Consider the following 23719-nt stretch of genomic DNA (forward strand, 5'->3'; position numbering starts at 1 on the left):
TCATTTATCTTCACGTGATTCTTACACATGATTCATTTATCTTCACATGTGATTCTTACACGATTCATTTATTTTCACGTAATTCCTAAACATGAATAGTTTCTTTTCACATGTGATTCTTACATGATTCATTTATTTTTCACATGCGATGGTGACACGAGTCATTCATTCGTTTAAGTTTTCAGATGTGGTTTGTCTCATATACAGTAAACATGTCACTTTCACATGTGATCACGTCTCATTCACACGTTTATTTGAGTGTATGTGTGCCATTTCAGAGGATAACACTGAATGCTGAATGCACAGCTTTGCATGCCTCACGTCGTCACAGCACTGTCAGAAATCCTTACGCACGTCGATCTCACACGCTCTTCACGTGAACACACGTGGAGAAACTCATGATCTCACGTGAAATGCGTGTGACTTTTTTTGTGTGATGTCATTCTCGTGATTCCATCTTGTACACTTTTCTGACTCGTGGCAGGAGAACTCTTCACGTTTACACACGCTCAGATGATTAAATCTGATACACCTGACCCGGGATCTAATCATCCGTTCGTCCTTCCTGCACTCACTCCGGTGTTCACGGTGCTGAGAGGACTCTTGTGTGGCAATGGCCGACCCCTAAAACCTCTAAAAACTCTCACATGCAAATGTCCTCTTGTCGTTCATTTCACTTTGGAGAGGCGATGAGTAAACCAGCGCTGCTCTTCTTCTCCCTCATCTCTCTGCCACTCATCCCACAGCGCTCTAGCTGTCGCTCCTCTTTTGGACTTAGAAATGTAATTAATGACATGTATGATAATGTGATTTCTTTAATACAATGATAGAATGACATCGACTAATGGTGTTGTCTTGATTATGATTAATACACCGCTTTACAATGTGAAAGCCTCCTGCCAAGAGCTTTCTATCTTTCGTGTGTGTGTGTGTGTGTGTGTGTGTGTGTGTGAAATCTCTAAGAGTTACTCAAAACTTTTCTTCCAGATTTTTCAGGGTCAACCCAAGGAGACATGCAAAGTGCTTTTGAGGTTGTTGGGTTTTTTTTTTGCAGGCGACCGCGCCAGAGCGTTTGTCACTCAGATACCAAGCGAATTCCATAATTAATACCGTAATTCGAAGTAAATCCACTCGGCGAGAGCCGTAATGAAAACTGATGTAGCTACTTAGCACATCGCGCATCACAGGTGGGCCCAAATTAACGCGCAAATAGAGCTAAATTGCCTGCGCTCAGTGTTTTCGTCAGCGTCGTTTCAGTTTGGGGGAGGCTTCCGTAATTAATTCTGATATAACAAAGCCGTAAATCTAAGGTTAAACGCGTGTGTTAAACCTTGGGGGTGGGGTGGCGGGGTTGGTGGGGAGATCTCATCGCAGCGTCCCAGCTGGGACTGAAATCTCGAGCGTTTTAGCGACACAGAGACACGACAACTGTTATAAATGCTGTCGACTTCATTTAAGAGACGGGAAAACACAGATAATGCAGCGGACGTCCACAACGCCGATCAAAATCTGTTAGCGTTCCTCTAAGCAGATTTGATTGCAAATGCAAAAAAAAAAAAACTAATCCCTAATTCAGGCGAGATCATGAAAATGCTCGTGTATATTTTGCATCGACTTGAAAGGATTTAGGGGGAGGGGGACGGGGACGGGAGGGGGGTGTACAAACTTTCAACACCGTGCTGTTTCCCGCCTCGCACTGTGCAACTCCACTTTCCTTTAATGAACACGGTGGTTGAGACCAAACCTCAGACAAATCAGAGAAAATAATCACACATTTATGAATATTTAATATCATAGTCACGGCAAATAAGGGGTGTAATTAGTGGTTTCCATAAATTTGCAAATTGTTATTTCATGTTAATGAAAGAGCTGCGGTTTTGCCTCATGAATTATTCATACGTCAACAACAAAAAACAAAAAAAGTTTGACTGAAAGAAGCGGAAAAGAGGTGCGAGACACCAAAACGACACACACAACTCCAGTGAAGTGGATGGATTTAAACACAAATACACAGCCACGTATCGGTTTATCCGCAGCTTGGATTCTTATCGCTTTTACAGTTTGTAGGAGAATAAAATACGTTATAAGTACATTTTTACGTCTTACGTTTTCATTTGAGACCTTTGCTTCAAAGCTCAAATCTTCGGCTAATATGTCCATGCATTTGATCTTTATATAGGCCTATTTATATCACAACACTGTTGGATTCTCAAATCTGATTGGTCAGCTGGCGTCGATGCTTTTTCTGTAACAGCAGCTTCGATCTATGATCGAATACAAAAATTAATGAGTTAAGAACAGACAGGCTGGTGAGGGCTACGACTGTACGTAGCCGCTATAACGTAATCGATAACAGGAACAGTCTACAACCTTAAGTGTAACCGTAAACGTATAAAAAGTACCATGTGTCGTTCTTTAATAGAAAAACAATTGCCAAATTACTGTTGTTTAAGAGGAAGAAAACATTTTATGGTAGCAACAGTGACTCCGGTTCATCACACCAGTCCGTCGTTGATTAATTTCCCGTAACGGAACACCCCCGAGGTGTTTTACCCTAGGAACAGGGTATATATTTGGTGGTATACTGTATGTTCGACCCAAAATCCATCTGAGAGATGGATAAAAGTGGGACCAGACGCCAAAAATGCAGTAGCTCAGTTCGAAACAGTGTGTAAAACCAAAATGGCAGAGGAGGGGGCTCGGGATCAGGGGTTAACATCTCGATGGAGGGGGTAAAGAGGCAGCGAGTCAGAAAACGGGGAACTAAACAAACCTGTGATCTGGAACTTCCTAAGCACCCACTCAGGAGGGATTAATGAGGAGTGCGCTGGTGTGAAATTACGTGCCCTTTCGAGTCTGGAAAATAGTCCTAGTGGTGCATGACCTTGAAATGAGGTGAAACAAACTTCACCTGATCCACAATTAACGACGTTACACGCCGAGAACGGGGAAGATGCAGGGACTGCGACGATAGATGATAGGTGAAGAATACGAGGTTGTAAATCAGTGATGTTTGTGACATCTATACCTACACACGATTTTTATTTTTTTTTTTAAAAGGGGGGGGATTACAGAAGAGGAAAACGCTCGCCCCCTTTGTCGTCTGGTGGCCGCATTCAATCTTTGTGTAAATTCTCCATCTGATGAAATGTGCTTAAAAAGATGAATTGGGATCGGAGGAGCTGTCCTGACATGATTATGAAGGATTCATCTGGAGCCATCTGCCATCGTTATGAAAGGAGGGGGGGTGAGGATGGGTTAGTCGTGAGAGCACACCGAGACAGCAGACCTTCTGTTCAGCAGCCATGCCACTAGCACACAATAGACATGCAGAATTAATAAACCCACCTCCAAATAAGCGTCGGAAACAGACATAAGATATATATAGATATATATATATACACACATACACACACATCTTCACTTCACTTCAAATTCACATTGCTTTACATTGATCGAAAAGATATCACGAGGAACGAATATATCAAATATACGTCGCATTCACACATCAGCTGGAGAAATGTCAGCAGCAGATGGGTGCCGTTGCTCATCAAAGCGTTCAGTTGTCATAAAAAGAAAAAAGGAAACCGGAAATGGAGCCGGATTGGTCTTGACACGGATTTCAGCATCATGATACAGATATCGGACATTGTTTTCCTTGCACAATGCTTTGTGTAGGTGGGAGTTTAGTTGCTTAGTGTAACTCAGGCCAAAATCATGTCATCATACCCAGGGATTATTGTATCAGAGGAACACATCATACAACAATTTTTTGCTCAATGGGGCATTTTCAGATTGCAGATTTTTAAATTTATTATTATTTTGGATTTGTTTGTTTAAACAGAAAGACAGGTTTTACTATGTAATAATGATATACTAATGCACCATATGGAATTTTTTTTAATATAGTTTTTATAGAAGTCAAATTTAGATAGATGTACCAAATTGCAGTCATTTTCTAATCAATGGGAAAAGTTAGTACCACATTAACTGGGGCAGTGTTGTCTTGATGGTTAAGGCTCTGGATTCAAGGTCAGGGGTTCAAGCTCCAGCACTGACAAGCTGCCACTGTTGGGCCCTTGAGCAAGGCTCTTAATCCTCTCTGCTCCAGGAGCGCTGTATCATGGCTGACCCTGCATTCTGACCCCAACTTCCTAACATGCTGCGGTATGAAGAAAAAAAATTCACTGTGCTCTAATGTATGTGTGACCAATAAAGGCTCATTATCATTAAATGTAAAACAAGTATCTATTTTGTCATCTGCATACAAATACAGAATTACAAGAATGTTAAAATTGAAACTTGGGCAGGACGATCCAGATATAAGTTCAAGTACAAGTTTTGCCCTGATGTCTGCAAATATTACATTAAACCTGAGATTCCAAGCACTGTATGAGAGGATAGTGAGGCAGGAAAATGGAGGGAAATAAGTTGTTATTGAATATTTATGTGTATAAAATGTGGTTTCTTTTAAACTAATAATATTTTTATTTACATACATCATTTGACTATCTTCTTGCTCTAAATTGAATTTGGGTCTTCTTCATTTTGTTCAAAGGGTATGTAAACTTTTATACTTGACTGTAAATGTCACTTTAAAGGAACAACAGTGGAATTGAGCGTCCAGTTATGTACCTTAGATGACCTTTTAAAGATACACTTTATTTCCACATTTGTTGAACATGTGAATTGTTCACATGATTCATTTCTCACCTGTGATTCTTACACACGAGTCATTTATTTTCACATGATTCTTACATACGATTAATTTATTTTCTCATGATTCTTACATACTATCCCTTTATTTTCTCGTGATTCTTACACACGATTAATTTATTTTTTCATGATTCTTACACACTATCCCTTTATTTTCACGTGATTCTTACACACGATTAATTTATTTTCACGTGATTGTTACACATGATGGGCACACACTTAGTGGTTAGCACGTTCGCCTCACACCTCCAGGGTCCGGGGTTCGATTCCCTCCGGGGCCGTGTGTGTGGAGTTTGCATGTTCTCCCCGTGTGGTGGGGGTTTCCTCCTCCAGTCCAAAGACATGCATGGTAGGCTGATTGGCGTGTCTTAAGTGCCCGTACTGTATGAATGAGTGTGTATCTGATTGTGCCCTGCGATGGACTGACACCCTGTCCAGGGTGTACTCCGCCTTCTGCCCAATGCTCCCTGGGATAGGCTCCAGGTTCCCCTGCGACCCTGAAGAAGGAGTAAGCGGTAGAAGATGGATGGATGTTACACACGATTCATTTATTTTCTCGTGATTCTTACACACTATCCATTTATTTTCCCGTGATTCTTACACACTATCCATTTATTTTCACGTGATTCTTACAAACAATTCATTTATTTTCACGTGACTCTTACACGCGATTCATTTATTTTCTCGTGATTCTTACACACTATCCATTTATTTTCCCGTGATTCTTACACACGATTGATTTATTTTTATGCGATTCTTACACACGATTCATTTATTTTCACGTGAATAGTACACGATTCATTTATTTTTACGCGATTCTTACACACGATTCATTTATTTTCACGCGATTCTTACACACGATTCATTTATTTTTACGTGATTCTTACACACGATTCATTTATTTTTCGAATGTGATTCTTGCAAAGGATTCATTTATTTTCAAGTGATTCTTACGATTCGTTTCTTTTCACATAATTCTTACACGCGACTCGTTTACTTAAACATGAATCTTACACACGATTCATTTATTTCCAAATGATTCTTACACACGATTCATTTATTTCCAAATGATTCTTACACACGATTCATTTCTTTTCAAGTGTGATTCTTACACAATTCAGTTATTTTAATGTAATTTGTTTCCACATATATGACGTGATCAAATAATGAAACATTGAAATGTAAAGGAGCTGTTCAAAACCTGACTAAAACGTGTCTCTTTTTGCTTTCCCATTCCTGAGCACATTTGTTCCTATCAGGTCATCACAGAGTTCTCAGAAATCATACTGGGCCGTATTTCGCCTCAGACAGTCGCTGTCTCCTGTGTCCGGTGCGATCAGCCAAGCAGCACGGTGATCCCCGTAACCTCCGAGCGAAGCGGTCAGAAATCGCAGCGCCGTTCCTAACATCTTTATGACAGGCCGTTACAAAGATAAACCTGGCGAGAGCTTGTGTAAAATAATCCCAGACGATCCGCGGAGGAACTCCCGTCGCCCCTGCCACTTCAACCCAGCGCCTGTTTCATTCCCCTCTATTACAATCCTGCCATCACTTCCCATTCCAGGTCAAAGTTATGGTGCTTAATTATATGCCGGCTGCTCTCGCCTTCTAATAACCTGTCATTTGGGGCAAATTTGAATGTCACACCATATTGTAGAGGCGTAATGGTGTCCGGCAGATCCACTGATGGGACATTTTAGGACAATTATAGCGGAATATTCAAATCGCAGGTGGGATATTGAGCTCCCTCTCTCACCTCCCTCCCTCTCTCTCATACACTCTCTATCACATCTTGACCCCTGCACTCGACGTTGACAAAATGAACGTCCCCGCTCACAGAAACAGTTTTAACTGTAGCTTGATCGTTTTTATTATCCTCTCTAATCCACATACCACATATTTCATCAGCGGCGGAAGATATGCACATCATGAATTATTTTGACACCGGGACCTTTTCATTTTCTCCGGCAATATTTCATCTTGCCAATCAGGGTCTGAGATGCTGCAGCAATGCGGCGGTGGTGTCGGATGAAGGCCTTATTGACCAGCACCAGCACCATATCCATCACTGCCACCTTCACCATCACCTTCATCACCACCACCACCACCATCACCACCATCATCTTCACCACCACCATCTTCACCACCACTTTTGACACCATCACCACCACCTTCACCACCACCACCCCTTTCCCCACCACCACCTTCACCACCACCACTTTCTGAGCCACCACCACCACCTTCACCTCCTTCATCACCACTTTCCCCACCACCACCAACACCACCTTCACTATCACCACCAACACTACCTTCACCACCTTTACCACCACCACCTTCAACACCACCACCACCACCTTCACCCCTTCACCTACAGCTTCACAACCACCAACACCACCTTCGCCAGCACCACCAACACCACCTTCAGCCCCTTCACCAACACCACCTTCACCCCCACCACCAACACCACCTCCTTCCCTTCATCACCACCACCACCTCCTTCACTTCACCACCACCATCCCACCCCCAATCCAGCACCACCATGCCTCCAAATCATGTGGGAGTTTTAATGAGGTAAAGTCACAATTACTCTCCGCTCTTGTGCTCACGCATTTCATTAACTCAGCTGTGGACTGCAACACACACAAAAGCACAGCATTTGGAAACAGCTTCCTGCATGAGTATTCAGCCCTCTTGAACATTTTCTAGTGCTCTCCAATAGGCAGGGTCATGGTTATTCCACATTCTTTCCATTTTTTTAAATAATGGATTTAACGTCACACTGTTGGATGTTTTAAATTTTGAATGCATTTGATAAACAAACCCTGATTGATACTTTTCCAAAACTTTGTCCTGGATTTGTTCTGATAGCTTGTTCTTCATCCTGCTGTTTGTTTAGGCACGATCTCTAGAAAACAGATGTATAATTCTTGAGATCACGTGACACTTTAATTACACACAGATTGACTGATGACACACAGTACTAACTAATTGCATCACTTCTGATAGCAACTGATTTAAGGGTTTCCCAATACACCCACCTCACCCCCAGCGTTCCGGGGACAAGTGGTTACCGAAGATGAATTAATGAACGAATGTTCATCAAATATATTATATTATATTATATTATATAGGCCCATTAAAATATTTTATCTGAAACCATTAAAACACACAATTAAATTAATTGATAAAGCACTTACTGAAGATGAAGGAACGACACTAAATCATACTAAACAGTATGATCACTTGTCACTGAAAAGCGCGTTATGGTTTCTTTTAAAATGCTCTTTAAACGCGATTTCCACATGGTGATGGAAGTTGAAGGGATTTTTCCAGTTCTCCAACAGTACACTTACATCCCAGGGATCGGTCAAAGGCAAGAATATCACGTTTCCAATGATGACAATTTGTCCCGTAGGTGCCAATACTTTTGACACAAATGTTTCGGCAAGAAAGCACCCATTTTCAAACACCGACGTCCTTATGAGAATTATTTTCTGGGCAGAACAAACTTCAGTTGTTCGGATTCATTTGTATTGTATGTAATACAGTGATGTATTTTATACAGTCATTTTAAAGGGTGCCAATAATTATAGACAGCACTCCAAGTACACATCATCAAAGCACTATATACTCCATATATATGTATATATATGTATATATATAATATTATATATATATATATATATATATATATATATATATATATATATATATATATATATATATAATATTATATAAAACGTCATGCATACACCCTAGCACACAGAATTGTTCATATTTAGCTGGTTTTAATCATGTTTGTCATGTCTCGACTCCACTATAGAGTTGCATCAGATTTGGTCTCCATGGCCTCCGACTTTCTCACGTCCCGGGAATCGACTCCACGTTCAGAGTGACTTAAAGACCCCGTCGCTCTCTACAAAACCTCCACCCCTCCCCAGAGCTCCATCATCCCAAACGATAAAGAAAAACGTTCCAATTAAACCTCTACCCGGCTCCGGCGCCGAAGACTCATTGCATCCGATCTTGCCACTTTTACGTCCTCGAAAGTTATTTGACGTAAATTACAGGTGTCACATCATTTCTCCGGCGCACACTGGATGTAATTTACTGGCTGAGAGTCACAGACTCGCAGGGACGCACCTTTCTCTCTCTCTCTATCTATCTCTCTATCTTCTATCAGCCCTGCAGATTAACCATGCAAATACACGTGACACTTTCACGCACAAACATGCGAGGCTGAGTGATATCTCCGAGAGCCAGACCAGGACATGGCTCTTTATCTGTTCTTCTGGAGTCAGGAGATGTGCACGATACAGTAACGCACTCCGTGTTGTGTTGTGCTGTTAAAGGAAAATAATCAACAAAAGGCTGGGGGTGGGGGTGTTGCGGAGGGGAGGGGCATTGATACTGGAGACTCCTTCCATAAATGTTTATTTGAAACAGAATAAACGTCTCCTTAGATAAAACTTCATTTCTCCGTTAAGGATCAGCACGTAAGCATTTATATGTGAGGCGTTTGCCGTACACATCGCTGTGAATGAGCTGTTGCCATAGAAACGGTAACATAGCCTAGTACAAAACATAACGAGCACATTAATATAAAGCTTGTAGCTACAATGGTGTAGGATTTAGAGGATGGTTTGTTTGTAAATGGTGTTCAGAGACTGTGGAGGACTGAGAACAGACGTGTGTAACGGGAGGACAGGGAATTTCCTAACGAGCGAGCCTTATGAACACTACAGTAGCTCTATTGTCAGCACTATTGTAAAGTGTATTGTTTATAACATTCCTTATTTGTTCCCTGGTGTCATAACTAAGCTGTATTCACACAGTCGAGTGCAAAAGTTTGTATTCCCAACTGGTTTTTCAACGGAAACAAGGAATAATTTATTTATTTATTTATTTATTTTAAAGTTTACTTGCAAAAGAATAGAAGTCCAAAATGGCAAAATTAAGAGAGGGAAAAAAAATGAAGGCAAAATCAAGAGAAAAAATATATTTTTTTAAATGGCTCCTGGCGTGTCATGACTCTTCCAGTCTCTGGAACTGATAAGTTATTAGAGAGTATTTATATCATATTCAAAAAGCAAGATTATTAATATCACCATTTCATATTTATGAATTAATCATTGTATAAATAAATCTAAAATATTATTTGATAAACTATTATACATTATATAAACTAGGGGTGCTCCGATCGATCGGCCGATAATCACGTTCTATGACTCTATCGGTAGTCTCTAAATTTGTCCAATCTCACGAACCGATGACGTAAAACACACGACGACGTTAAACTTCAGTGCTGCGGACTTCGCCTGTGTGGAATTATTACGAGGTCTCAAGAAACAATGAAAAATTTGACATTTTAAAATGTTCATTGTAAAATGAAGATTTGTTGTGCTTATTTCTTTGATTCCCAATTAAAACAACAATCTTCTAATAATCTAATAATCTAATCTAATAATATAAGCAAGGGAACATCTGTGGTATTAGTTTATCTGGAAAAAAAGGTTAACAGTGACAGTCACTTATATAAACCTCGAATGATCGGGATTGATGGATCATGATAACAAAAAAATCGGTAATCAGCATCGGCTGCAAAAATCCAGGTCGGAGAATCCCTAATATGAACATATTAACAAAATATTAATATATTAAAAATAATTTAATAATGACTTTTACTCATATATTAACAGTAAGATTTGCCCATAATTGCCACTTGTACTAATTAAATTTAATAACTTATGTTATTATTAATGAGTTCGGGTTTTTCTTCTTTTTTTTTTTTTTGCTTTTGGGTGTACATACTTTTGCACTGACTTTTATAGTGGGGTGTAATACTGAAAAATATCTCTAAATACTTTTATGAGACAAGAAATACGAGCAGAAGTATATAAATGTCTTATAATATAGTGTATATGTATATGCTAATATTTATGCATATTAATAATTTTCAATGAAATTAATGGCAAGGTGTGTTTCAGGTTTGACCTGCATGATTTTCTTTGATATATTTCAATGTTAAATATGAATTTTATATTTATTAATGTATTATTATTATTATTATTATTATTATTATTATTATTAAAGGAAGATTCAGGAATAGCACAGCTGACTCACGCCCCCTAGTGGTCTCTCCAGCCATCACCGACAGCAGGCCTCAGTCTGGCCCGGCGTTCCCCTCGCCTCTGTTGGCTCCTATGACACTAAACGCCATTCAGACACACACCTCTCCTACTGTACTGGGCATATGGACCCATGACTCCATATGGGCACAGCACTCAGGCCACTAGTGAAGGGTCTTCCAGGAGCAAAGCCCTACCGAAGAGGCTGACCTACTTCACCGGCTGCCGGAGGGGTGGAGGTGAAGGAGCAGCTCTACTGGACACCACGCTGTTCAGGCACGTTGGGAAGATTGATGGATTTCCCTCCAGCTGTCTGATCTCGGTCTGGTCTTGGAAGGATTTCCTCCTGCATGCTGCCAGCGGAGAGGTGAGGTGATGGGAGGAGTGCAGCTGGAGGTTTGTCAAAGACAGGAGGGGAAAATGTGATGTTAAATTAATAAAGTAATTATTCAACGTCAGTGCAGGATACCCGGGTCGGGTGAACTCTCAGGCTGAAATCCAGCCCCTAGCGGAAAAATGTTAAAGAATGGTTAAAGAAAATCACTGAAATGTAGTCAATCAGCCGAGATATGATCAGTGCCTGACAAGTTCGAGTTCAAATTCAGGTTTATTAAAAGTTTATTAGTGCATGAAACGAATGAAACAATGTTTTATACGATCAAAAAGATACTTAGTAAGAAAAGTCGAATAAATATTAAATCATTTAAATAAATATGAGTATGCAATGTCATTTATACGATATATATATTTTCATTATTATAAGAAATAAACTGTTAAAAATGTGATATTTGATAATTGATATTATTTAAAAGTCCAGTTAAAATGAGGAGTTAACTCTAACAAGTAATTATAATCACTCAATCCCGGTTCTGAATGTGGTTTAGGACCATTTTTTCCTTTAGTACATTTGGGTAGATCTCCACCCCCTAGGACCCACCCACCAAATAAATACATTTTAAATATTTTATTTTATACTATAACTACACACAGCTTTCGTTTATAATGCAAGAATTGTGTTGCTTTTTTTTTTTTTTTTTGGTTGTTATTGTTGTTTTTTTCATTTTTCAGGTCCAAGTGCAACATCTCTCTCTATCATCTGAAATTAATTGGTAGAGCAAGGTCAATTCTTTTGTTTTCGTATTTCTTCACAGCTCTCACAATGTTTCTGTCATCAACTGTCGTCGTTTTTCTTGGCAGACTGTTCAACATCTGGTGGTGTTACTGGTTCCTTTCTTTTTCAGGAATTCCAAATTGTCATATTGGCTATGCCCAATGCTTGAGCAATGGCTCTGATAGACTGACTTTCTTTTCTCAGATTCAAAATGGCTTGCTTTTCTCCCATAGACAGCTCTTTGATCTTCATGTTGGTTTATCCTTTTTAACAAAAAACGCAGTCTCACAGGCAAAACCCAGGGCTCAATTTCCCCAAGGAATGTATTTCCCCAAAACATAATGTTCAGTAGTTCATGTACTGATACACTCTTACATAACTATGATTCATTGCGAATGTTTACTTGTAAAGTACAGGGAAAGAATGCAGGATAAATTATAAGTCTAGTAAATGTCAGCGGAAAAACCTAGAGAGTTCTATCTATATCTCTCTCTCTCTCTCTCTCTCTCTCTCTCTCTCTCTCTCTCTCTCTATATATATATATATATATATATATATATATATAGAATCAGTTCATGGCTAGTGGACATGATGTATGAGCTGCAGTACAGAGGCTTCGTGTCATTTCGGGATTATGCAATCACAGTTCAGATAAAGCTGAGCAAAAAAGCTGAACGTCACCTGGTGTGGTTTAAAAATGGTTCAATCCTGCTGTAATTGTATAACCCGGCTAAATGTGTTCTCCAGTGACATGCCATAAGGCAGACGCAGACACACACACACACACACACACACACACACACACAGTCTGTCTGTTGATGTGGTCTATAAACATGTGGGCGTAGAAAAGTATACTGATGTTTACATTCATCACCATGAGGAAACGACAAAACTGTTTGGTCAGGATGTGACACAGTCTTTAGCACTAATTTCTGCTGAAAGTGTGTGTTCAGGATGTACAGTACACACTTCCAGCAGCAGAAATTACTGATAAAGACTGCAAATCAGACTCATACAGTAAATCCTGCTGAACATAGAACTCCAGTACGGTGAGTACATCGTCATAATGGGAACTTTTTTGAACTTTGACCCCTTAACTGTATATTTAAAAAAAAAAAAATTATAAATAATTTTTTAAATTCCACTGACCTCATCAATACAAATATGGGCTGGGCGATAGGACAAAAACATCAGATCACGATTCTCAAAGACATTTCTACCATACATATGCACAATATTTAGGTTTGCGAAGAAGCTGAAAGCGAAACAGCAGTGTTAAAAAAACAAACATTTTAAAAACTTATTTAATATCTACAAAAAATATATATTTTTTATTTTATTTTTTAAACTTTTTTATGTATTTATTAAAAAAAAGGAAATAAGGAGTAAAAGCTTTTAAAATTCTGTTAAAAGAAACTATCAAATCTATTTAAGAAGGTTTTAATATAATTTTAAATATGAAGTAACATCAAATTAGCTGCTTGTGGTCAGTTTTTTTTTTAAATTTTAAATTCATAAAAATATATCACGATATCCACATCATCTCAGAAAAATGTATTGTAACATAACTGATCAGAGTATCAATAGATTTCCATCACATTGCTCAGCAGTGGTACAGAAATCTTTTTTGTGAACGTTATAAAACTATTCAAACATAAAAAGCTTACATTTCTCCAGTAAAATTCTGACTGTTTAGAGGAAGTTTTTCCTTTCTTTTAAATTCCTGAACTTTCCAACAACAGAACACATTAGATCCAATTTGACATTTGATTAAGGTTTGGATTGAACCCATTCATTTCCAGGCTAATCTCTAGAAACGATCAATTATAAATAAAAACAGCTTTGATACTCGTGGATTGTGATGTCCAGAACTGTAAAGAAATCTATCAAAGTTCTCCTGGCTACACTTCATGGACCCAATTCTGAGTTTAAAAACGCCAGGATTAAATATACAGAATTTAATCATGGATTTTTAAAGATTTCCCACAAAACAAAAACCTCACATTTTTCCATGTAGAGCGATCGCTCCTTTAAATAAAACTTCAGTTTAGCGGATAATCCCATGTTTGACTTCAGTTTTTCCTCGCCTTTAGGAACTTTTGGGGTGAAATGGGTCTTACATAAGAAACTAAGCCAAAATCTCTCCCCAGCCCCCCTGCTGTTTACAATGACAGCCAAGCCAATGTGTTTGGGTCTGTAAACATTAATTAAGAAATTTCTCTGGACAAATTCTGAGAAATTTTAATGCAACACACCACGTAAGTTTTCACACGAGGACGACCCGTGGAGTAGTTTATCGGCAGAACTGAAATAGTTTCGCAAACAATTTAAATAAATTAAATAACTCTTTCCTCCAAAGTCACGTTGTTGTCGAATAATCTGACGCTCATTATTATTGTGATTATAATCGTTATAACTATCTGAAAAAGAGCGAAGTCCTGTGCCTTTTTAAGTGAATTAGCAGCGATTTAACCTTACGTTTATGACTTCTAGAACTCTAACTACCTCCAAAAATGTCCAAAGCCAGTTTTACTAAAGTTTCTTTAAGCTTTTAGCTTCTGCTACTGTTTGCTAAAATACCTGTTCAGCTGATAAAATGTTTGTAAACTGCTGTTACTAGCCACAGGATTAGCTAGCATCACTGCCTCAGCAGCAGCAGCAGCTATAGTGAAGTGTAGCTTTTCATGAAAGCTAGCTAGCGTTAGCATGATGAGAAAGCAGTTCGTCCTCAAATGCGAACATGCAGATTTATAGCAAAAGTATGTGCACTATGACGATTTTTCAGAGACATATGACGCCATTTTATAGTAATATATAGCACTTTTCTGGAAATTCTTTACATGCAAACTTCTAGAAGGTCGTAAGAAGGTATACATTGCGAAGTATGTTAAAGATCTAATGTAAGTAACTGGTGAATACACTGTAAATCTATCCACAAATTCTCTGCAAAATCCAAAAGATATTACATTAAACAAGTAAGATCGGGTAACGTCAGGTAAACTGGGCCGTTTTGTAGCATGCCATTTTCTTCACCCGTCTCCAAATAAGGTCGCGCCACGCCCACTTTTGACCAAATGAAATCCTTTGTTCCGTGTCAGATAACGTTATGGCAATAGTATACGCAGCAACCGGCTTTGAAAATTCTTTGGCAAAACATCCAACACTTCAGAATTAGTGCATCTGCTTTACGTTACCTGACTTATCATCCTGTTCAAAAGTTTACACCCCCCTCGGCTCTTAACGTATCGTGTTGCCTTCATGAGCGTCAGTGAATGTTTGCACCTTTTATGATAGTTGTATACGAGTCCCTCGGTTGTCCTCAGTGTGAAAAGATGGATCTTGACATCATATAGTGACTGTTGGAAAGGGCTCGAATATGAAGATGATGCTGGAAAAGCAAAGAATGTGCAGGACCCTGGAGGATTTTTCAGAAGAACTAAATAAAAAACAACATTCAACATCAAGTACTAAATTAAAAAAAAAAAAAACAACAACATGCAATTTTAATGATCCCTGTCATATATAAATTATTAACATGATGCAGATTCTGCAAGGCGCATGTAAACTTATGACCTCAACTGTTTCCAAACACCTAGTACCAGGTCTGAGGGAAACGACAAGACGCAAAAATTTACCAGAGAAGATCCTCAGACTTTCTTTTCCCTTTTGAAGACTTAAGCTGTTGTGTTTCTCTAAACTAGAAAAAAAAAACTACTTCCTTACAAAGACAGTCAGATATAAACACATCAAATCACATCAAACAATCTGCTGTAGAAGTAATTTCTTACTTTATCTGTTTCTCAGATGTGAACTCATTTTAGAGATCGGATTTGAAAGGAAATCAAAAGGACAAACCCACATCTCAGATTACACCGACGTGTAGCTTTCGCTTTCGAAGCGTAATGAAATTGCAGGAGGACTGAACACCCATCATCACTGTTCGTCAGAAATTAAGCTCTGAAGAAAAAGAAATGAAAACACGATGGACACGTTGTAGTGTTTAATATATTTAATAATGTCGTTACTGTGAACAGGCAATAACTCCATGGTCTGAAATTCTTTACACACGTAACAGCGGACGTATTCTGTACAGGAGAAGCTTCTACATCTACACATGTGCTACGGTCTCGAACGGCCTTCCTGATGTCACGGACGTTACCTGGGGTCAGTCTAAAAACTAATCGGTTCACTCGACAAACTAACATCATTTAAATGCTTTTAAAAAAAAGAAAAAAAAAAAAAGAGAAAATCACTCAAGCACAACAGTACAAGAGATATTCAGCGATTATTCCGTGGATCTGATGCTGCATTTAAAATAACACTGTTGGTGATTTTTCCCCTTGTCTTTTTGTTCATATACTCGAGACATTACTCTATTATCACGCAGGAGTAACAGGCACTGATTGTGCGTTTTTTGTTTTTTTTGGCGATCACATCGGGCTCAAACGAAGCCCGATGAAATTTCCGACTATACCGCTTTAATAACCGGAGTAATCGAAACCGCTAATACGCATGTTACAGTCAGTCGATGATAAAGAAAAAGTACACGCAAGAAAACGAAAGCTCCCAAACGAACCTAGCCTTCCGACTCGAATCCAGTCATCAGGTCTATAGCATTAATCTTCAGAGCGCTTACGACAGCGGTTGGCACGTAGCATGAGAAACTGTTAGTAGTCCGAGTAGCAATAGCGGGGGGGGTATTTTTTCCCTTATTTCCTGCATGCATCGATGACTCGTCAATGACTCTACAGCAGCCATCGCTGGTGTTTCTCCTGTTCCCTTAACCGTCTATACGGTGGTATATGCCAATATATGAATAAGGATGTGGTTTCATCAGAAGTTGAGATGAGAACAAGAAAACGCACTGCAAAGTCACACACACACGCGCTTGCTAAAGAAGATGGAAAAGGCATCGAGTAAAGCAGAAAATTTCGAGTGGTTTTCTTCAAATTAGCAAAGAGCGAGTACGGCGGTAAAACACACGAGAAGTGAGACACGAAGGCAAAACACAGGAAAAAGACTGGAAACCAAGCACTCAAACTTCATGCAGGAGAAAAAGTTCCTTCGTACAAAACTGAAAATCCATTGCCAGGATGATTATGCAACCTGGCAGAGCACTGAGTGTCCTAAAAAAATAAAATAAAAAGAAATACACAAATACCCAATGCTGTTTGGTATCACACATGGACCCATGAGGAGAAACTGGACCAAACTGTCTTTTTTAAAAAAAACCATCTTCTGGCTGAAGGGAAAACTGAACGAGCGAGTAAGTGAGAGAGAGAGAGAGAGAGAGAGAGAGAGAGAGCGCAGCTACGGAGGAGACGTTCGTCGTGAAAGCCGTCTTTGCTGTTCTATGGCTTGATGTCTCGTGGGTGCTAACGTGAGCTTTAGGTGGACTGGAGTTAGTTTGCAGCAGCCTGCGGTAGTGTTCTGCACTCGGTGCGGAGGGGTGACAGCGCGGGGTCACCAGTAGAACGAGCGGGACAGGAAGTTAGCGGCCGTGTTCAGCCAGCCCATACCGTCCTGTATGGAGCCTAGGCGAGACACGGCCTTGTGCTGCTCCTGAGCCGGACTCTCGTCCTCGGGGAGGTACTCCGGCAAGTCCATGTTCTGCTCCACCTCCACGTCCGAATCCTCCTGCAACGGGATTACCATCTACACGAGACACAGATAAACAAATCACTGCAATTCACCGTGACTGCACAGAGACGGACAACGAAGCAGCTCAGGTTTCATTTAATCGTAGTTTCCAGACACACTAGATAGAAAAAGACTAAATAAATAAATAAATAAATAAATGAAAGGGGAACTATTATGCAAAATTAATTTTTAAATGGTGTTTGAACATAAACATGTTTCGGAAGAGTGTGTACACATCCACCCTACAATGGTAAAAATCCAGTCACTCGTATTTATATATATATATTCCCAATAAATCATGAACAGTGTTTCAAAATGAGCCATTTTCATTTTCGCACTAAGGTGATGTCACCTTGGAACAAGCCCCACCCATAGACTGCCCTATTAGCATAGCACCTCCCCCTGAGTGAGTATCCAAAAGCATGAGCTGTGGAGAAAGGGGGCAGGGATCAGCAGCTCATTTGCATTTAAAGAGACACACACCAAAACATCGTGTTTTTGCTTCCACACAAAAAAGGGGCATTTACAGCATGACTGTCCATAAATGACCCGTGGGGTATTTTGAGCCGAGACTTCACAGACACATTCTGGGGACACCTGAGACTTATATTACATCTTGTAAAAAGGCTTAAAATATGTCTCCTTTAAATCAACGGGAAAGGAATACAACGTGAACCGTAACGCCACCTGCTGTACGGCAGAGGAACGGCGGAACAGGCTATTATAGGTCATGAGTGTGTAGCTGCAAGTAAAGAACACCCTTCCAATTCTGGGAGAGAGGTCATGTCTCTTAATCAGCACACACGACCTGTTTAACCGCATGCTGTGTGTGTGTACACAGACTCCCAACATTAAAACATGTGTCTGGGGTAGAATTGAACAGATCTGGGAAAGTGGTGTGTTTTTATTGTGTGTGTGTATTGAGTGTTAGAAAGAGAGAGAGAGAGAGAGAAAGAGAAAGAGAGAGAGAGAGAGTGCGCCAGAACCATTCAGGGCTTATTTTAATGTAAGTAAATGGTTCAGTGTGTCACGTTTGCTCACCTCACTACCGTCTTCTCCCTTCACCACTTGCTGCGCTTTCATCACTTTGGTGGACGCGATGGCTGTTCCCAGAGCCTGCAGATAAAAACTTGAGCTGTTTGTATAAAAAAAAAAACGACTACAATCTCATTCAAAGAGGTTCTCTCATATTTTACAAGCCTCACCTCGGCCTTCAGGTCGGAGCGGATCCTGACCACACACCTCTTAACGGCCATCTGGAAGGTGAAGCTGATGACGCCACGGATTTTCAGCAAAGCCTCCTCACACAGGCTCCTCCGGGTCTGATACGCACCCAGAACAGGACGACAAAAATAACAGCAACGAATTCAAGACTTCAATCAACATGCCAGATACTGGATAAAGACTCTGGGAAACGTGTCCTCACCGGGTCGTCCAAGCCATCGATCTGCAGCACCACGGTCTTGGCCCGCTTGTTGGTGGAACCCAGGAAGAACTGAGCCTTACGGCGACACGAGGCGGCCGCTTCGGCCTGTTCGGCCTCAGCGTTGCTCGCGTTCTGCAGGATCTCATAGATTTCCGAAGCCAACAGTTTGGTCTCTCCGGGGGATGTGCTCCTGAACACATAAATATCAGAACGATCAGACATGGCATTATATTAAACACACACACACACACATTAGACAGGCTAGAAATACAGCTCAGTGTAACTGGGGCTTTCATATTTAAAAACAATCTTCAATATGAAGATTGAGATGAAAGAGCTAAAAATGGATAATTTCATAACAAACAGAAAGTGAAGCAACAGAATTCTACTCAAAATTCTTAAACGGCACAAAACATAAAAAAAAAAAAAACAAGCCCCTTGTAAACATAAAACACTTATAACACAGCTTTAAAGTACATTTCTGGCTCTTGATTTGATTTTCACCGGCTCTAACCCTCAAGAACGCCGATGCTTATCCAAAGCACAAGTTTTAATCGGTGATTAATTGGCGCCCCCTAGTGCCCATAGTGTGTGTGGCGGGGGCAAAATTATCTCGAGGGCGATTTGAGAGACTCACTTCTGCATGACGTTCTGCAGACTCAGCATCATTCCCAGAACGCCCTTCAGCTTCTCCCTGTTGGCTCGACATTCTGCCAGGTAGCGCACGGCCTGATGGGACCCACACACACACACACACACACACACAAAGGTCATTTAAAGATCACTGCCTTGCAAGGTACTGCTGTGTTTACATATGCATGAAAAGAACAGAAGCACTTAACGGCTGCACACACCTGATTACTGCCAGGTGTGCCAATACTTTTAATCCTGAGTGAAAACAAAAAGTTCGGATTCGAATTCAGAGTTCGATGGAGTAGGACGCGAAGTTGGAGGCTCCTGCTGATTTCGATTAAAATTGTAATTAATTAGCGCTTTTCGGTCATACAATAGATTTCGACTCTACTCCGTTTCATTGTTTGCACTTTTAACTTTGTGGTACGTTAAAATGTCTGGAAAGAACACGAAAATCCGTGTTAGCATTCAGACACGACTGAGGCCAAGTGTGCGCGCTGCAAGCAAGTCTCCTTCTTCCCCTGAATCCGCACCGCCGAGCGGTGACTTTGACTTCGCCGCACTCCAGTTTGAGTTGCTGGCTTTATTGAGGAAGGATATTGCCAATACTTTTGAAAAGGAGCCCCAGGAGATTCTCAGGGATGCGCTGTCTATTATCCAGCTTGACCTGTAGGTTGTGAAAATATAGCTGGCTAGTGATAAAGTTGCTACCGAGGTTACCATGTCAACACTGAAAGGTACTGTTGTGGAAATGGAGTATGTTTTCTCTGGTTGCACCGATGACATAGCTCACATGAAGATTACTATCGAGTCTCTCATTGCGACCGTGACTCAATTAGAGAATAAATGTGAGGATTTGGAGTCGAGGTCACGGCGCAATAACGTTAGGATAGTGGGAGTTCCAGAGGGCCCTGAAACATGTATAACTGCTGCTGTAGCGGTCTTGTTAAAGGAGGCGTTTGATCTGGAGAAGGAGCCGGTTTTGGACCGGTCCCACCGGACCCTTCAGCCGAAGCCCAAGCCTGGTGAACGATCACGAGCTATTGTATGCAGATTCCACTATCACAGTGACTGTGTTGACATTTTGTGCCGTGCGAGAGAGCTCCAGCGGATTAAAGTGTGGGATTTGATCATCTCCGTTTTCCCTGACTACACAGCCAAGACAGCCCGGGCCCGGGCCGCATTTAACGAGGTTCGGAGTCAACTTCGTGGTATTGAGGGCGCTCGCTATGGAATACTTCACCCAGCTCGGCTTCGCATTACATATAACGGTGTTTAGAAGGACTTTATTTCAGCGGAGCAAGCAGGAGACTATGTTAAACTCTTGATATCGGGGTGAACTGTATCACCTACACAGCGGCGTCTTTTTCGCTCTTCTTTTATTTTTTGCACTCGGCCTTCCAGCTCTACAGTATTTGGATTGGTATTGAAGATATCGTCGTTGCATTACTTCGCCTAGATTTTGTGGACTTACTCCTCTTAAATCTACTTCAGTATTAATGTGCTTCTCTGTTTTGATGCTCTGACCGGGTTAGAGTTTCTGTTTATTTAATTTTATTAGTGTTTTTTCCTCGGCTTTACATCCTATACTGTTATATTATTTGTTACAAGTCTTTAAAAGTTAAGGACATTATATTTGTTATTGTGCGCAAACTGTTTATCAGACTTGAAGTCAGTAGGGGCTTTTTCTCTTACTGGAACTTTTTGTCTTGGTAATTTTTTTGGTTAGTTCAGCTTACTCTCCGAGTTGTTTTCATATTGTGGACAACTTTTGGTTATTGTGGGAAACACTGCTGTCTCATTTGTTTTATGCAGACTTTGGGTGTGTGTGTGGGGGGGGGGGGGATTGTGAGAGTAAACAAAACATGCCAATGCTTTGAAGGATGTGAACTGGAACAGAGTAATGTTAGTCAATTGCGAATCTGTTTTTAGAGGATTTAAACCTAATATGGTGAACAAATTACATTATAGAATTCAGGCAATTTTATTGGGGTTATCTCATATAGTGTGGCAAGTAATAATCTGGAAAGGCCTTTGTAATATCACAGACTAAAACTGGATTTAAAGAGAAGCGAATCAGTAAATGAATCACATGTAAATGAATCACATGTAAATGAATCATATGAAAATGAATAAATAAATTAAGAGAAAATAAGTTCTTGACATTGTGCGTAAAAACTTTGGTAATATGTCTAATGGAAACACAATAATGAATGTAAAAATACACAGTACGCAACAGAAAAGACTGTACACACCTTTAGGCAAAAATATTGGCACCCCTTAACTGTTTCTTTGGTGCATCTAGCTAAGCTTGAAATGAGTTTACTCTCATTAAGTCTTAACTGATTATTCATGAGTGAAGTAAGTTTACGATGAAAGCAGAAATTTAAATAAAATTTGAAGACATCTACTGACCAGTATCGCAGAAAATTCTAACTTCGGCCCCACGTTCGTTCGCTATAAACTGGTATACGCTATTAAAATGTGAATGTTATTAATGTTTAAAAGACATTTTTGTCTCTTCTCTTCCCCTTTAAAAAAAAAAAAAAAACACACACTCCTCTTCTGTTAAACGCGGTGGTTCTGCATTGTAATCTTTTGAAAAAAAAGACGTACACTGGTCCGAAATGAAGCGTAGAAAATTCTGATACGAGATCAAATCCCAAACAAACAATTAGGAAAATATTAACGTCGTATTAACAAAAATCTGGTGGGAAAACGTGCAAGTGAAGTGGTGTGGTGTAAGGGCAACAGCAGATTTAGAACGTGCAAGTACGTGAGACGGTCATGTGACACAGAAACGCTCCTCCTGAATCCTGACCTACTCGAGAGGTTATATCAGTTGCCAAGCAACCGCTGATGAGGAGTGCACGGCGTCACCTTGAGGACCACCTCCGTCTAGGAGACCCGAGCGGTCGGGTCCACTAACTCCACCCCACGTGGCACCCTGCGTCTATCTGATCTACGAGGATCTCACCAGCAGTGCCGAGTAGACGACTTGCGGGTTGTGGTGATCGAGGAAGAGGATGAGGCCTGGCAGGCAGCCCTGATCTTCGACGATAGCGCGCCTGTTCAACGGGTCAGCGGCTAAATCTCGGAGCTGGTTGACCACAGCCAAGGCGTCCGGCTCGCCACTCATGGTGCAGCCGCATGTAGTGCCATGTACACCGGAGGACCTTCCTGAGCTGTGGATGAAATAAACACAAACACACACACACACAAACATACACCTCAATCTACACTCCTCCTCAAAACACTTCTTTGAAATGCTTGCAAATCTAATCAGACACAAAAACTGGTTATCAGGGACATCATCAGCCATGAAGCGCGGGCAGTAATGGCGTTACAAGCTATTAGACCTTGTAATAATTCTATACAGACGTGGAGGCCTGTCTTGGCACGCTAACAACAATTTAGCCATCTTTTTTCACTCTTCACTGCCTTTAGCTTACAAGCTAGCAAGCTGTTTGCATAGTTAGCTAGCTAGCTGTTGTTATTGATTCTGGATTATTGGCGTGTCATGTTCACTTGGCTATCTTTTTTTCCCTAAATAGTAATCAACAACAACAATGTCGCGCAAATAAAACGTCATCAATTTAGCTACGTGTAACATTAACATTACTGCCAAAAAGTACTATTTGAGCATGTCTGTGCTGTAGTTAACCTTGACCACTGTGCCACTTTTGTGGCACTGACTGCTGTCCACGCATAACCTTACAAAACACAGGCAGGGTAGCTAAGCTAACTTGCTAAGCTAAGCTACGTCTTGCTAGCTAACTGGGTCGTTACCTCGCACAAGACGGTCTTGACGTCCTCCAGAAATCCAAATAATCGTTTTTTAAAGGTCTATATAAGTGGGTGGGTTTATGACCGTGATAAAACACGCATAACTACCTTATAACTTAGCTACTAAGGGGAACGTTCACTTGACCATTTTCTAGTTCCTTGTCCATGAAACACAGAGCAGCACGCCCTGGATTTCCTCACGCTGATTGGACAATAAGCCTGGTGGCCCAGCCAATAGGAAAGGCTCTTATTAGAAAGGAAACCCGCCGTTTAAAGTGT

The 23719-nt window shown here is 40.4% G+C and overlaps 1 protein-coding gene across 2 annotated transcripts; it reads right to left on the reverse strand.

The window, feature by feature from the left end:
- Window positions 1-15946: 15946 nt before the first annotated feature.
- armc1 (armadillo repeat containing 1) lies at window positions 15947-23702 on the reverse strand. 2 transcript variants are annotated; one of them, XM_053611655.1, is made up of 7 exons: window positions 23549-23702; window positions 22632-22839; window positions 19659-19750; window positions 19022-19211; window positions 18801-18917; window positions 18637-18711; window positions 15947-17610 (listed from the first exon to the last, which is right to left on the reverse strand). In XM_053611655.1, the coding sequence occupies exons 2-7, from the start codon at window positions 22791-22793 to the stop codon at window positions 17419-17421; spliced, it is 828 nt and encodes a 275-aa protein (XP_053467630.1). In that variant the 5' UTR covers window positions 22794-22839; window positions 23549-23702; the 3' UTR covers window positions 15947-17418. The 2 variants fall into 2 exon arrangements, with proteins under 2 accessions (XP_053467630.1, XP_053467629.1); XM_053611654.1 differs by having other exon boundaries at window positions 23444-23699.
- Window positions 23703-23719: the final 17 nt, after the last annotated feature.

Source organism: Ictalurus furcatus, chromosome 23, assembly GCF_023375685.1.
Source record: "Ictalurus furcatus strain D&B chromosome 23, Billie_1.0, whole genome shotgun sequence".
NCBI classification, from domain to species: domain Eukaryota; kingdom Metazoa; phylum Chordata; class Actinopteri; order Siluriformes; family Ictaluridae; genus Ictalurus; species Ictalurus furcatus.